This window comes from Pieris rapae, chromosome 13, assembly GCF_905147795.1.
Source record: "Pieris rapae chromosome 13, ilPieRapa1.1, whole genome shotgun sequence".
Taxonomy (NCBI): Eukaryota; Metazoa; Arthropoda; class Insecta; order Lepidoptera; family Pieridae; genus Pieris; species Pieris rapae.
The window spans coordinates 10,245,498-10,260,829 of NC_059521.1; the positions used below are offsets into that span (position 1 = coordinate 10,245,498).

The window sequence follows — 15,332 nt, forward strand, 5'->3', positions numbered from 1 at the left end:
TTATATTCTTATAGAAAGGCTCATAGGAAAAATACATGCTCTCTCATCTTAAAAGTCTGTTCTGAGTGACGTCTGTTTTATTCTTTTCTTAGTGTCCTGTATTTATGTTGACACATATATCAAAATCGTATAGAAAATACTACACCAAACAGTATGTACATTTTTTTTTTATAGAACAGGGGACAAACGGGCAGGAGGCTCACCTGATGTTAAGTGATACCGCCGCCCATGGACACCCTCAAGGCACATCTGACTACATTTATTCAGGAGACTTCCTCCTTGTTTTACTGCGTAACGCCGTACGCTCGGGATGTATCCTTGTGTACAAAAATTCGTTTCGTAAAATTAAATATCTATAAGTAAACAAACAGTTATTCAGCTACGTTAATCGGTTTACATTGATATCAAATTTTAATGTTTTTACACATTGAAGCACATGCCGCTATCGAACATGCGCGTACCTAGAAGTGAGATGCTCTTATCTGGATTTATTTGGAAGCCCCTTTTCGAAACCATTTGACAAGCAACGTAGTTGCGGTTTAGAGCTTGCCCAGGATGACACGGCAGTTTTTGCCGCGCTTAACCACTATTAAGAACCAGCTGTCCACCACTTAAATGTTTCCTAAGCTATTCGACCTAGGGTCATTGAAGAAAATAGCGTACCAAATTTAAAGAAAAACACTTTTTTACGGATTAAAGTTATGTATTATTGTATTCGTGGTCACGGTGACCACGCACGCTGTGAAGCACGCGAAACGTCGGTTAAATTTAAAATTATATTTAAATAATTATTAAATACAATACCTAATACCTAATTTTAATCCGTAAAAAAGTGTTTTTCTTTAAATGTGTAAAACTTATGTTAATAAAAAACAATACTAAGCGTACCAAATGCTAAACCCACTTGCGTGCTTGGAATTTAGGGAATATTATGTGTCATTTTCTAATAATTTCAAAAAAGATTGCAAAATTGCAAAATCACAATATTTAAGCTCAAAAATAAAAAATAGCATGGATAAAGTAATAGCTACCTGGAAAATAATAAATGCAGAATCCGGTAAACCGTCTGACAAACAAACCATGCATTAAAAGTTAAAGGTAAATTAATAATATCTGACTCAGAGTTTTTTTACAAATGTGCCACTCAATTCGACCAAGTCCCTGGATTCTTCACCTGCTTCTGCGCTTTCAATACTAGAAAAATGTGTACCGAAAGGGAATATTTAATTTCAGTTTGAACATTTGACTTCGAATTATAACGTAAAACCTTTAATGTTTAAAAACTTTATTTCTCATTACAAAAAAATGTTTTATACATATTTTAACAAGGCAGGTAGTGAGTTTGATCCGTCAAACTTCAGAACTGTTTCAGTGCTCCCCGTTGAGCAAAGTTTTTGAAAGATGATGCTAGACCAACTTTCTTTACATCTGAATAAAAATAAACTCTTACATGATAAACAGTATGGTTTTACTAAGGGTCGCTCCACAATCGGAAATATTTCGGAATTTCAGAAATATTTAACGCCTGGGAAGAACCATGTGATGGAGTCGGCGTCTTTTCTTCTTCTTCAAGTGCCACTCCATTACTGGAGGTTGGCCGTCAGTTCTCTGAACCGCGTCTTATCCTGCGCCAGATGCAGCAACCCCTCCGCACTCGCAATACCTGTCCACTCCCTGACGTTGCGAAGCCATGACTTCTTCCTTCGGCCAACACGCCGTTTTCTCTGGATTTTACCCATTATTATTAGCTGAAGGAGGTGGTAGCGGTCATGGCGCAACACGTGGCCCAGGTACGCAACTTTTCGCTGCTTCTTTTGTAACCTGTCAAAGGCCTTTGACTAGTGTTGCCCAAAATCGGTCTTGGTCTTGCAGTCTTGGTCTTGTTCTTGCATTTTTGCAAGACCAATACCAATACCAAGACCGCCTTATCGTAGCAAGACCAATACCAAGACTGAAGCCTGCAAGACTTGAGCAAGACAATACTTAAGCCTGCAATACTCTTGCGTCTTGCAGTTAGGACAAACTGAGATTTGGGCGTTATCAAATTTCTTTAACAGATTTTCAACTTTATCGCTAGAGAATTAAGGTTCAAGGTTGATTGGGAAAATGTGACGTTCTGCGAATAAACTATTGGTCGGTCGGTGTATTATATACCTACATATTTGATAATTTACCGATAAAGACGCCGCGGTTTGCAACAAGTGTATCACAGCATTTAACACTGTTTGAGCGCCGCATTCGCGGACAAAGAGTACGGACAGAGGCACACAAAATTGTTCCCTATTTTGGTAGGGTTGGTACAGGAGGATAAAATTAAATGACCGTGAAGATGTCTAGCAGTAGGTAGGTATAAATTCAATGCTCTGAGTTTCTTGTACAAATACATTCTCACTCTGGCTGTCGGGCGAGATGATAATTAATAACTAAGTAGGTATTGCATCTATTGAATTGCGAATATTTTGATTTCGAAATAATCATTGTTAATATCGGTAAATGATAGATAGTGAGCGATATACCTAGGTACTAAAGTGTGAGCAGCAAGATTGAAAATTGTATATGCCATGTCAGTGCTTTCGTTTTATTAACTTAAGTTTATTTTAAAAAAGCTCTCAAGTAAGATTTAGGGTTTATTATTCAATTACACACAATAAATTATTGAAAAACAAAAAATTATGAAAAATATATTAAGACTGAGTACTTAGGGAATTAGTAGAAAAAATATTCTATCGTGGATACCTAGTTATTAAAAAAGTGATAAACGTTGAGTATACTTAATTTTATTTTTCTGTGCTAATGCGAACATTGACAATCCTACCAAAATAGGTAAAAATTTAGTCCTAGACTTTGTGTTGCCGCCGTCGCGTCGCTTTCATGTCAAAGGTCGCCGCCACTGCCTATGGTTCCAAAGAATAAAATAGGTTTTCGGGTGCTCAGAACGGACGTAAGTTATGTTGTCCTCCTCGCAAGGAAGATTGTAGTCGTAAGGATATTATAAAAAATTTAGTTATAATAATATACCTACTTTATATTATTATTAATACCTATTATGCCTTTTTGAAGGACATTGCACTGCAAATTTGGAAGTGGGTGATTTAAACAAACTTGAAACGTGGAAAAACTCCAAATATGAGCGACGTCATATTGCTTTACGCATTTGGTTTTAAAATCACACATTTCCAAAAATCGAGATTTGCTGTGTCGGTTTATCAACTTCTTTCGTATCTACTCTAGTAGCTAGTAACCGCCATAAAAACAGCAGGCAACGTACAGTTACAATAAAAAAGGAACATAATAAACAATATTATTTGTATTATTATCTACACTTTATTTTTGCGTAGGCACAAAACCTATCTGATTTTGATTCTGATACTTCTGTTTTTTTAATCTTTCAAAGATTTATTCTATCTAAGAATGCCGCATTTTTCTTTGTCGGTCTTCGGCTTGTGTGCTTATAAATATGACTTTTTATTTCAATTTCAGTCATTTCCAATTGAGTTTCGCTTCGAGTCTATCTTATTTATTATTCTCGCCCATTTACGTAGCTAGATACTCTAAATTCTTATTGCTTTCGCAGTGAATGTTTACAATTTGACATAAGTGACGAAAGCAATAGGCTAATAGGTATTTACAAGTCTTGCGAGACTTGCGAGACTCTTGCTGCAAGATCAAGACCAAGACCAAGACTGAGAGCGCAATACCAATACCAAGATCAAGACCAGGTGTATTGACGCAAGACCAATACCAAGACTGGTCTAAGTCTCGTCTTGGTCTTGCATTTGGGCAACACTACCTTTGACTATGTTCATCCAGATATACTGGTTGGAAAGCTCAATAATATAGCTTTGATGGCAAAGCTTCCAGCCTGATGAATTCACGTTTAAAGGGAAGGATCCAAAGAGTGCATATCACTGTCACCTCTCCGGGTTAACAGATGTCAATCGCCATCCCCCAAGGCTCGACAGTCGGGCCTTTCTTATTTCTGATTTACATAAACCACCTTCCATTCTTTGTCAACGAAGTTCATGAGATGGTATTGTTTGCTGATGACACTTAACTTTTATTTAAAGTGAATAGCAAAAACGTGTTATTGATCGATGCAAACAATTCTATCTCTCGTAAAGTTAACTGGTTTAATATAATGGAAATAACTTCTGCTTAATAAGAATAGTTTTTTTTTGCGTTTGATGAAAATTAATAAAAGGTGCCTCACTACATTCAAACAAATAAATTTGTCTTCTAATCGCGTAGGCGTTATGACAGTTGAGTTAAACTGCGCGAGTGCAAAATAATGAAAATCACTTCCCGAATCGGTCGGTCATACGAGAATACGACACAGAATGACGCGCTATGAAATCACCCAATATAGCAACTTCAGTAGGTGATAGACAAAAAGCAATCGATTACAGTTTGGACATGCTCTACAGGTCGACTGAGGTGAAAGATAAATGGAAGGACTATTCTAAATGTGAGGGGAAATTTATAGACCTAGGAATGTTAACATACACCGGCTTGTGGTTTACAATTATGGTCAAAACAAATAGCTTAGATTGTGGAAATTTTCAATAGACGAGAGAAGAAGTCTCCGTTAGAAACAATAAGGCCGACTTAACAGTCTCGAGGTGAAAATGTACGAGATTTATATCAGAGAGAAGCCCCTTAATATTAGTAAAGTCTGTTTAATTCTGCTGCCGTGAGTTTATTTCTTGTTTTGCCTCTACAGTTGAGTGGCATATTGTCCCAACTAGAAAACACGAGACAGCCTGAGTGAGCAAACTCAGTGACGAATCGTCCATGATCAGAAGTGTAGGTACAGAACATGTTTACGACAGCAGGACCTGGGGTAATAATGTTATATATAACAACGGTGCCATGATTCTAAGTTCCCGAGAGTTCAATAACATTAAACGAAAAGCGACACATGTACTACATGTAGACACATTCAGCTGCTAATGCAGGATGACATTTCCACTTGTGAACGTTGTAAAAGGCTACTCCATTCACTTTGTGAGACAATCATTCATATGGCTCACTTCAGGAACACTCTAAAAGATATACATATTATATGTTACATTAAACAAGTACTATATGCCTACATTTGGGATTCTCATTTCATTAAAGATATCAATATGCACTTAGGATGGTACTCATTTAGGAAGTAGGTGATTTATCTCATTGAAACCTTTACTAACAAGTATAATGTTCCAGGAAATGATAATCTCTTTATTTTAAGTGAAAAGACGCAAATCCCCTAAGACGCGAGCACACAGAAGCACCTTCATAAGCTAATAATAATATAAATAATATTAAAGAACTAGAGTACCCAAAAGTCCTTGTTACTTAGCCTAATGAATTTAGATGGAGCGTTCCCTGATAGGTAGCTTCCCTTAGATTGCAAATAGGATCGACCTGTGATGCAACATAATGCACTGGACACATGCAATTCCTTTATATGGTCTGACAGGCCTCATTACGAGTTAGATCTATTATGGTTTGTGAGCATGCTATGAATAAAGTTGTGCATATCCTGACCCTCCAGCATTGCTGTTAGCTTTACCAATTATTTATTTATATAGAAATATGACACTTTCCTACCAATTGATCAAAAGACCTTTTGTCTAATTACGCTCTTAAATTTTTCTTTTTTTTACTTGTGTCTAAAAACATAAGTTAATAGCAATTACTTTACCTTTTTTAGTTTAAGGATACAGTACTAAGAGAACAACAATTTCCAGAAAATAAATAAACATGTGAGATATTTTTTAAAATTTATTCTTACATAATTTATAGAACAAGAACTTGTTGCTTAGCTTGTTGTTTGGCCTTGTGGCGGACTTGCGCAGCAATTCTGTCAAGATCACGTCTTCCTTGCACAGTAAGGATACGACCACCATCAGGGACTTTTTCTACAAGTTTGAGGGCTTCTAAAGCTTGTAGTGCTTTTCGTGCGATACTACCAGATGATCTGAAAAACACAATTTTAATAATATTAGGGAAGGAATATACATAAAAATTTAAGTTGACATTGAGAATGCATTACTTGGCCCTTCAAATTTAACTAGTTTCTAGTGATAATTACCTAAACCTAAAAATAAACCTTCTAGTAACTAATTTCGAATATATTGTATATTTACCTGCAGAAGTGTGAAGGCGTGACACCATTGCGTTTGCGACCACCAAAGATTTTAGTGACAGTCTTGACTCCAACTGGAGATCTGATGTAAATGTGGCGTAAAACAGCAGCACATCGGACATAGAACCAGTCGGGATCATAAGGAGCTAGCTCTTTAAAACGACCTGTCTTCACTAAGTCCATATGTTCTGGCACCTTAACCTTGCCAATTCTGGAAAAGTTTTACAAATCCAGTTGAGGTTGCTATATAAGAATTAAGTATAAATAGGTGGTAGAAAAAAAACTAAAGATAAAATAGCAATTCCATCACTATGTGACAGCATATTGAAATAAGCTGTCACATAGTATGGATATGATTCATAGTCAAGAGATATAGCGCCAATTGAGTCTCCCATATGTGAAAGGCAATAAGTTTTTACATACAGTTATAATATAAATTATAGATTAAATTTAATAATGTATACATGAAACTTACTTCTTCAAGTGGAAAGCAACGGTCTTGACGACCTTGTCTTGTTCGACATCTTTCAATGCAACGGATCTCATCTGGAAAAGAGAAATATGCGCGATAAGATTCTAAACATTAAAAAAAGTTGGGTACTTAATATATCATATGTACTAAGTCAAAAACTATTTACAAATAAATAAAATCAGTGAATCAATACTTTGTTCATCTATCGGACGTTCTAGCACAACTACGACAGATTGAGGTTATGTCTGTTAAACCCTTGTATCAGGATGTTATTATCGTAAAGATAACTTTTAAAGAACTATTTTACCGAACGTTTAAATAAAATTACATTTTATATGAGGTTAATTTCCGTAACTCTTAAAAAAGAGAGAAAGCTTGCGGGGTCCAAGGTGGTATACGACTCACCATCTCCAGCTTTGTGTATTACATTAATTTTTTTTGATAAGTTTATATATTTTACCTTTATACGTTAAACGAATCCAAGTCACACACTTTATTAGGATCACTTTTAATTATTTATCAAAAACCACGAGGCACAACATAAAGCACTCACCTTGCCTTGTGTTGGCAACCGGAAGAAAGACAGAGAAAAGAAAATGCAGCTACAGCTAAGTAATTTGTCAAGCTTGGATTTCGATCATAGACTATGGTTAATTTTTCGAATTTATCAATTTTTCAAACTAATAAAAGACGTTTTAGCCTTTGGGAGTAAAAAGGCCGCGATAATTTCTGGTGAGAGAATTTTTTTCAAAATTATAAAATACATTTTGTAAAATAAGGTAGTAATTAGGTATAACTTTAGAGCTGTAAAATAGTGAGCGTACTCTATGCAGGTTTTCTTAATATTTATTTAATCTGTAGAAAATGACAACTCGCAAGTGTCAATATTTTAATCATAAATATTTAGAAAATGGCCGCGAAACCAACTTCTCAGTCCAGTGCAGGTAAAACTATTGTTTTATTAAATTTTCAGTTCTTATAACACTACTACTCAATTTAAAAAATTACTTCATATTTTAACTAGTAATTTAAAATAAATATTGTTATTTACCGAGTATAATATAAGGACTATTTTCAGAACAAACAGCATCCGCTGATATTCCCTTGACATGTTTAGAGGAAAGCCTTCTTAGTTTTGAAAAACTTGATCGCGCATCGCCAGAGTTATGGCCTGAACAAAGTAAGGATAATACTATTATGAGCTATATGTCAGGGTTCAAGCATCAAAGCGTATCGTAAGGCAATGATTTATTGTTAGAGTTTATTGCGATTGGTCATTATTTGAAAGTGGCGGGTGTTGCCGTGTGACTAGTAGTTTTTAAGTTGTCATTTTTCCAACTTTAACGTGATTAGACTATCTACATTTTGGCATATTATGATTTTGTAACGATCGCAATTTAAACATTTCCGTTTAAAATGGAAGATAATAAAAGCTATTCTGTTAAAGAGGATATTGCACAATGTTCTACTGATTCTTTTGTAGTTCCTGGTGTGTCGGAGTTTGCTCCACTTCAAAGCCCTAGTCAATCGCCACCATCGTGGAACAGCGGCCTGACGAAAGATGATATGAACTTTATACAGCGTAAGCCTTTCGAACTTTTCAGTTTTAATTTACGAGATTAAGAAATGAAAACAAGATATATGTTCCTAATAAATATTAATTACTTTAATAAGAATTTATTTTTTTCAGAATTAGGATCACTATCAACCATTGGCCTTATCATGGAGGTAAAGAAATTGCATGATGTAGCTTATCAACTTGGATTAGAAGAAGCAAAAGAGATGACCAGAGGGAAGTATTTAAATATATTTTCAAGGAAAAGCCGGCCATGATGTGCAATTGATAGATGCCTTAGTGTCTAAAACTAAAATTTGTACATATTGTTTTATTAGAAGTTATGTTTTTGTTCATTGGGCTAATTTTATTGATAAGCTTCATTTAAGTGTAATTTATTTATATCCAATTAAAAATATTGCAATATTACATTCTATCAATAAATCTTATTTTAAGTGGCTTGCTTGGTTTTGATATGAAGCGTCGGGTCGGTTGCACTTCTCCATAATGGTGTTCTAATTTGTATTTCTGTAGCACCTGAAAAAAAATATCAAAATTGCTCTCAAATTTTCCATTATGATATCTGTTGTCTGTCTGTGTCTGATGCTATGATTATGGAGAATAATAATTCTTACCCTTATAGTTAGCAGTGAGAGCATTGTTTCAGCAATATTTTGTCCCATACATTTCCTGGAACCAAATCCAAATGGTACTGAGGCAAAGGCATGATAGTCATGGACTGCTTTTATCCATCTGTCTGGGTTAAACTTTTTAGCATCATCATAGTTGCTCTCTTTCAGAGAGGCTTCTTGAGTAGACATAATTATTAGAGTCCCTCTTGGTATACTGCAAAAAGTATTTGTTAACATGTCTCTTAAACTCCAAGTAATACCACATAGAATTAAGTACTCACTTGTATCTATCCAATGTAATATTTTTTGGCAGTATTCTAGTGATTAAAGGTATTGGTGGAACAATTCTATAAAAAGAAAAATAATTGGTCATGTCTTTAGCTGATATTAATCAATTTTCAATACTGAAATCTAGCCTGACTAGTGACCATGTAATTATTAAATATATAATCTGGTCTTAGCATGCAGCTAGCCATATATATATATATATATTGGGCTTATTGTAATTGGTCTAGACTAATAATTTAAAATTCCAAAGAAACTAATAGAATGTTACCTTAAAGTTTCTTTAATACAAGCCTGCAAATATGGGGTATTCTCCTTAAGCTTAGTAATGTCATCTATTATTAAATTAGGGTACATGTTCTCAATTTCATGGTAAAGATGACATTGCACTTTCTGATATCTTGCAATGTAATATAGGAGATATGACATAGAGGATGCAATCTATAAAATATATGGAAACGGTAAGATTTATTATAATGTTTAAGGTTTATTTAGTTATAAGTTATCACTAATCTACTTTTCAACATTGTATATCGTCGACGATACTGCAAAAGCGCTGATCTACTATTTGCAATAGTGCGTAACTACAAGGTTGACTACTTTCCAGGAGATAAAAAAAACTTTATAATTTAAGTGTATAGAATGATATAGCAAATCTTACTGAAATATTGGGTTCTTAGTGTACCAGGCCATCAGTCAGTGGTAGAAAAATTGCAGTTTTTGAATTTATGCGAGTTTTGCGGCACTTACGCGGTTTTTTTGTGCCAATATCAGTCTGAAGATATAATAAAATGAATAGATACGCGTAATTGAAACAATCATAAAAAGTACAAAACAATTATTTTAATCGTCAAAAATTAAATTATTATAAAACTCGTGGCAATCGGGCGGTATGACAGTTTTCAGCTCTTGTAGATGATTAAATTTTGCTTTAGTAATTTTTTGCGGACCATCATGTAGCTGTGGAGGTTCAGATAAGAGGGATTCTATTGGTTTCGCACGCCGGGGTAAACGCATGTATTCATCTGAGTACATCAATTTATAATCAATAGTACTATTCGTGTTGTACCTTAGCACCCTTATATTAGTCACACATTTGTCACCAGCAACTCGTACTGGTCTTATAGACTCATAAACGAGATAGTCTTTCCGGCTGTAATCCTTGAAGAAGGTATAATCAGGCATCACCACATCATAGGGAAAAGGTTTTATTCTGGCTTCTTTTGATATCATCGCGTACTGACTCGGCAGGTGAATCTCGCGATTTTTTAATTTTCTTTCAATTACGGAATGCACCGAGTCTACCTCCATTTGAGTGTGTCCCTTTTCTAAAAACTTCTGGGTGATCGTTACATTATATTTGACGGCGAGCCGCAAGAGAGCATTTGAAACCACATTATTACGGTTCTGAGCTGTGCAACCATCTGTGTAAATTATCACTTCTTTAGGATCATTTTCAAGTAAGTTCGTGATGTAGGCAACAAAGAAGGAAGCATACGTGGTGGCTCTCAAATCTATAACGGTTTCGTCAAACCAGTAGCACGTTGCTTGATGGTTACTCAAATTATAAACTGTAAAGTTATGCACACAAGCTTCGTTTTGAAGTACAGTGCACTGGCATTTAGGTATGGGCACAACATTACGGCTTGCATGTCAGCAGTTATGGCGTGAACTTCTCCTTTGATCGCTGCCTCTTTGTCTTTATTCTTCTCTTGACGAGCTGCTGTTTTGAGAGCCAAATGTATTTTGTGCTCTTCGTCACTTAGATTGCCAGCCTTATGTGCACAACAAGTATCACACTCGTCCTTTTTTGGCTTGAAAAGGGAAATATTTTGTTGAGATAGCAAATCTTCAAAAAACTTTCGACCTGCAACAGGAGAGGAGAGAGAATTTGCACGTTTTACATATAAACGGTAAAGATGGGCCTTGGATTGAATAATGGGTTCTAAATACAGTTTTTGGCTCGATTTCCTGCAATAATGCGATGGAAGTTTGGGGATTTCTTGTAAAAAAGACAAAACAGAGAGTTTTTTTGTTATTTGATCATTCTGCCCATCAGCCTGAGCTGAAACTTCTTGAGAACTCCCTCTACTTCCTTTTTCGCCCAACCAATATCTGCAAGTCCATTCCTTGATTCCAAGCGTGCCCAAAAACATAGTTTGGCACACACGTACTTTACTATTGGCAGCTTTTAAGTGGTAAATCTTGCTCCCACTGCGTCTACTATTACTGCCGGCACCTTTAGTCTTTCGTTGTGTGTCTTGGGTGTCAATCAGGGTCAAAACATAGAGCTTCTTTTCTTTCCATGTCATCGCCCAAAATTCATCAAATATTTTCATCCGCATTTCTTCAGTGAAAATGTTGCAACAGAAAACTTTACTCGAAGTACAGCGTTCAGAAGAACATCGCATCATATTAAGCTTTCTGTTCGGTTTGGCGATGTCTTGCACATACTTTCCATCAATCTTTCTAAAACCTAAGTACTCCTTCCCCATCATTCTCTGTCTTTTATTATTTTCTCTTTTCCATGAATCTTTGTCTGCTATTGCTTTTCTTTTTCTTGTCGACGTGTGCTCCTCTTCAATAGTTCTTTCAGGGAAATTTTCGATATCTTCTAAATGAAGAAGGGACGATTCCATAACAGGAGACTGCAATGTCGGAGAACGAATGTTACCTACAAGTTCATCAATTGTTAACACAAAATCAGGGTCAGCTACTGAATCGTCAGATGAAAAGTCGCTAAAATCTGGTTTAATAGTATCTTCGCAAGTTGTCGTGGTGATGGACTCAAGTAAAACTGTCTGGTTGGCACCTGAGGTCGAAGGTTTAGGAACAATGTCAGTGTCATTGCTGAAGCTTGTGCCTGGTTGTGTTTGTCTGGCTAAAACTGATTGCCTTTTCTTTAGCAACTCCTCCCGTCGTTTGACTAAATCCTTGATCGATTCTGGGTTGGAAGACATCATCCATACCGACTAATTCTGAAAGAAACAAATTGAAAACCGTTTAATTTCAAATGTCGTCAAAACCGCGGAAGTAACAAAACTACTTTGCTTTTTCCAAAAACAAAACCGCGTAATTACAACCCCGCATCAAAATCAATTTTATCTATAAAAATACAATGCAAATGTACAATCCATTATCAAACATAGCAAGCCTATACATAAATCAACAGATTAAATCACTTACCGGTACTTTCCATGCACAAATAACCACTTTTTAACAATATTTTTCACGCAGCGCTTTGTTATAACTACAATTTGTTAACGTTTTGCTCAATTACGCGGTATTCTCTTCCAACAATAAACGCGGCTCGCGCATCGCGCTATTGCCGCGAAGCGCCAGAGAGCTTCTGATTGGCTTATTCAAAGTGGTGTGTTCAACAACACGCAGCAATGGGAGACTAGGATAGCGCGGCGCGCAAATTTGTATTTTGCTACTTTTTGCAATTCCGCGGTATTGCAAATGGTAGTTCAGCGCTATTGCAGTATCGTCGACGATATTATATTATTTATGATTTTCGGTACCATATTATACATTAGGTTAATTAAGATATAATCTTGAATAAATTGATATTTATTCCACTGATTGTTATAAGATTTTGAATAAGGTTGTTGAGACTTTTACAATTGTATACTTTAAAACATCATACCGTGTTAACACCAATAATAAGCATGTCCATCAAAATAGTAGCTATGTCTTCAGCAGTTAATTGGTTGTCACTTAGCAAAATTGCATTCATTAAACAATGTGAACCTATAAAACAATAGTGCCACTTTTTATTTTATTGAATTAGCTGCATTTTTTATTTATTCACCTGATGTCAATTCAGCCCACATTTTAATGTATTTCCCACTGTGTAGATGAAGGATCTTATTTACTCACTTGCATCAGGTGATTTCCCAGAAAGTTCTCGATCCGCCTCCAATACATGTTTTCCGATTAAACTACAAAATATATGTAAAATAATAAATTAAAGGATTTTTATCTTTACATTTTACGGGCAAAACAGTATATCTCAAAAACAAATAATGGATTTATATACTTCATATTTTTAGCATAAAAATACTGACTGGTCCAAATTATCGCAGTACTTGACGAGTTTATACCAGGCGGGAGTGGTGAACAACTTCCAAAGGTGTGGGCCTGTCTCGCACTTGTCCAACGCGTCGGTCGCTTGCTCCAGGCAATGGTACATCCACGACTTGTCGCACTGACTGTACACCACCTCGGTGTCTATCATCGAAAACTGCTTCGAGAATATCAACACGCCTGGATTGCAACAATAATCATGTTACACAGTTACAATCGCTTTTTTTTGGACACGCAACTATAACTAAATCTACTATATACTGTACTGTGGGTAGCACCCCACCCATATTACCCTATAGGCAGACGCTTTTAAACACCTTCCGTGAAGTGGGAATTTGTCCAAAATCAATAAAATATTTAATATAATAACGACATACCCATACAGTCAAAAGCCCACTTGTGTATCTCCTTGTAGAGATCTTTTGATATTTCATCCTGATAGTTTCGCAAGTTGTATATTTTCTGGGTGAATTTATCACACGTTTCGTATATTGAAGAAGCATAGTGGGTGCTGGCACCTTGTAACGGTTTTTCCATTATTGATTTTTGGCGGACCCATTCCTGACCGTGACTGACAGAATATAATATTCAGTTTAAGAAAAACAAGCGTCAAATTATAAACCTTATTTTAAGTCGATTAGAAATAATGTGCTTCGTATTTTATTTAGCCTTATGAACTAGCCGTCGTTGATTGAACCGATTACATTTGGTATAACAGTTTGTTAATAAATTATATGCCAGTTCATTTTTAATCGGGCTAAGTCGTTATACCAGTTTATACTTACACAGTATAGATACCTCCATATACATGGTTTCTGCGTTCCATTCGATATTTCTCGAGTGACTCCAAAGTTGACCGCACTGGATAATCACCCTCCAAAGAAAACACTTTACGTATATGTTCAGGGTGATTAAGGAGTACTATGTCGCCACCTACTGGGCTAACAAATCGCACCACCGGGCCATAATCATCGAAAAGAGAAGTCAAATTCCGTATGGACGTCCGCTTGCTTAAGTAAGAACCTAGTGAGATAATTTAATATTCTGTGATATGCTCCGATAGATTTAAGTTTAATAAATAAATGAACAAAACATACTGATGTTGAGACCAGTTGTCAACAGCGTAGCTGTGAGTTGGGTTCCTATTTCAGATATATAGTGTCGGATATTAGATAAATATTTCAAAGATTTTGGTCCAGGTACGTCATCAAAAGGTAAGACTACGGGGTCCTTAGACAGTACCATTGGAACCACTCTTGGAGCCGGAAAAATATCTCCCGCTGACTTATTAGTTGCCAAACCAGATATTGGATGTTTAGCTGGTTCCTCAACGCTTATTTGCAACGTCTTAACAGTTTGGAACGTTGTTACTTGAGCATGTAGCCTTCTTTCAAAATAATGGCAGTATTTTCGAAGAAATAACTGGGAGCACTGTGTTTTATTTAATAACATTTTTCTTTCAAATAAGTAAGAATAATACTTGATATTTAAAACTACAATTTTCGCATTAATAGCTTTAAACGAAATATGACAGAAAACAAATGAAACCTGTAATGAATTTAAATTTCGCGCGTTCTCTTGGAGTAGGTTTTTTGTAAACAATAAAAAAAAATTAAAGCACAGGGAATTCTTTGTAAAATAATCACTTCCAAAAATGAATTAGCTCTTGTCAATTGTATTGTACATATATTGCTTTTTATATGAGTGATTTGATAATATATTTTACTTAGTTTCTACAAACCCCTGTGGGTTATTTTACTACACAATAAAACTACAGGAAGAATATATGTTCCTAAATGTCTGTGGGTTGGGTGGTAAATAAATATTCTTCAAGGCAGTTTTGCGCGCACCACCACATTGTGGAACCAGCTGCCCACTGAAGTATTTCCGAACCAATTCAACTTAAGTTCCTTCAAGAAAAGAGCGTACTAATTCTTAAAAGACCGGCAACGCAGTCGCGAGCTCTCTGCCATTGAGTGTCCATGGGCAGCGGTATCACTGGATATCAGGTGAGCCTCCTGCTCGTTTACCCTTATAATTGTTCTTTAAAAAAGTATATAAGTGAACACAAAAGTCATATGACGATGAGGAAACAGGTCAGATAGAGGCCACAACGATGTCGAAAGGCGATAACAGAAACAGCTCGTCATAGCACGTTACTGAATCTAA

At 35.7% G+C, this 15,332-nt stretch overlaps 4 protein-coding genes across 5 annotated transcripts in view; 1 reads left to right on the forward strand and 3 right to left on the reverse strand.

The window, feature by feature from the left end:
• LOC110998314 (40S ribosomal protein S19a) overlaps nt 1-7,263 on the reverse strand; it is a 26,594-nt gene extending 19,331 nt beyond the window's left edge. Inside the window, exons 1-5 of one of the 2 annotated variants that reach the window (XM_045630759.1) lie at nt 7,063-7,205; nt 6,606-6,676; nt 6,132-6,341; nt 5,786-5,962; nt 2,155-2,190 (exon numbers count right to left, since the gene is read on the reverse strand). In XM_045630759.1, coding sequence (XP_045486715.1) covers nt 2,155-2,190; nt 5,786-5,962; nt 6,132-6,341; nt 6,606-6,676 — 494 coding nt within the window. In that variant the 5' untranslated portion in view covers nt 7,063-7,205. Of the gene's footprint in view, nt 1-2,154; nt 2,191-5,753; nt 5,963-6,131; nt 6,342-6,605; nt 6,677-7,062 lie in introns of those variants that run through there. The other variant, XM_045630758.1, reaches the window with a different exon arrangement.
• A 221-nt stretch (nt 7,264-7,484) lies between these two features.
• LOC110998312 (protein lin-52 homolog) lies at nt 7,485-8,584 on the forward strand. Its single transcript, XM_022266869.2, has 4 exons — nt 7,485-7,546; nt 7,681-7,782; nt 8,086-8,184; nt 8,293-8,584. Exons 1-4 carry the CDS (start codon nt 7,513-7,515, stop codon nt 8,433-8,435), a joined length of 378 nt encoding a protein of 125 aa, XP_022122561.2. The 5' UTR covers nt 7,485-7,512; the 3' UTR covers nt 8,436-8,584.
• On the reverse strand, nt 8,583-14,703 carry LOC110998309 (1,25-dihydroxyvitamin D(3) 24-hydroxylase, mitochondrial). Its single transcript, XM_022266867.2, has 10 exons — nt 14,261-14,703; nt 13,949-14,186; nt 13,541-13,734; nt 13,145-13,343; nt 12,957-13,018; nt 12,724-12,827; nt 9,346-9,515; nt 9,071-9,136; nt 8,793-9,003; nt 8,583-8,694 (listed from the first exon to the last, which is right to left on the reverse strand). The coding sequence occupies exons 1-10, from the start codon at nt 14,613-14,615 to the stop codon at nt 8,584-8,586; spliced, it is 1,710 nt and encodes a 569-aa protein (XP_022122559.1). The 5' UTR covers nt 14,616-14,703; the 3' UTR covers nt 8,583.
• Nucleotides 9,898-12,567, reverse strand: LOC123689642. The gene is made up of 2 exons (XM_045630813.1): nt 12,261-12,567; nt 9,898-12,052 (listed from the first exon to the last, which is right to left on the reverse strand). Exon 2 carries the CDS (start codon nt 12,035-12,037, stop codon nt 10,634-10,636), a length of 1,404 nt encoding a protein of 467 aa, XP_045486769.1. The 5' UTR covers nt 12,038-12,052; nt 12,261-12,567; the 3' UTR covers nt 9,898-10,633.
• Nucleotides 14,704-15,332: the final 629 nt, after the last annotated feature.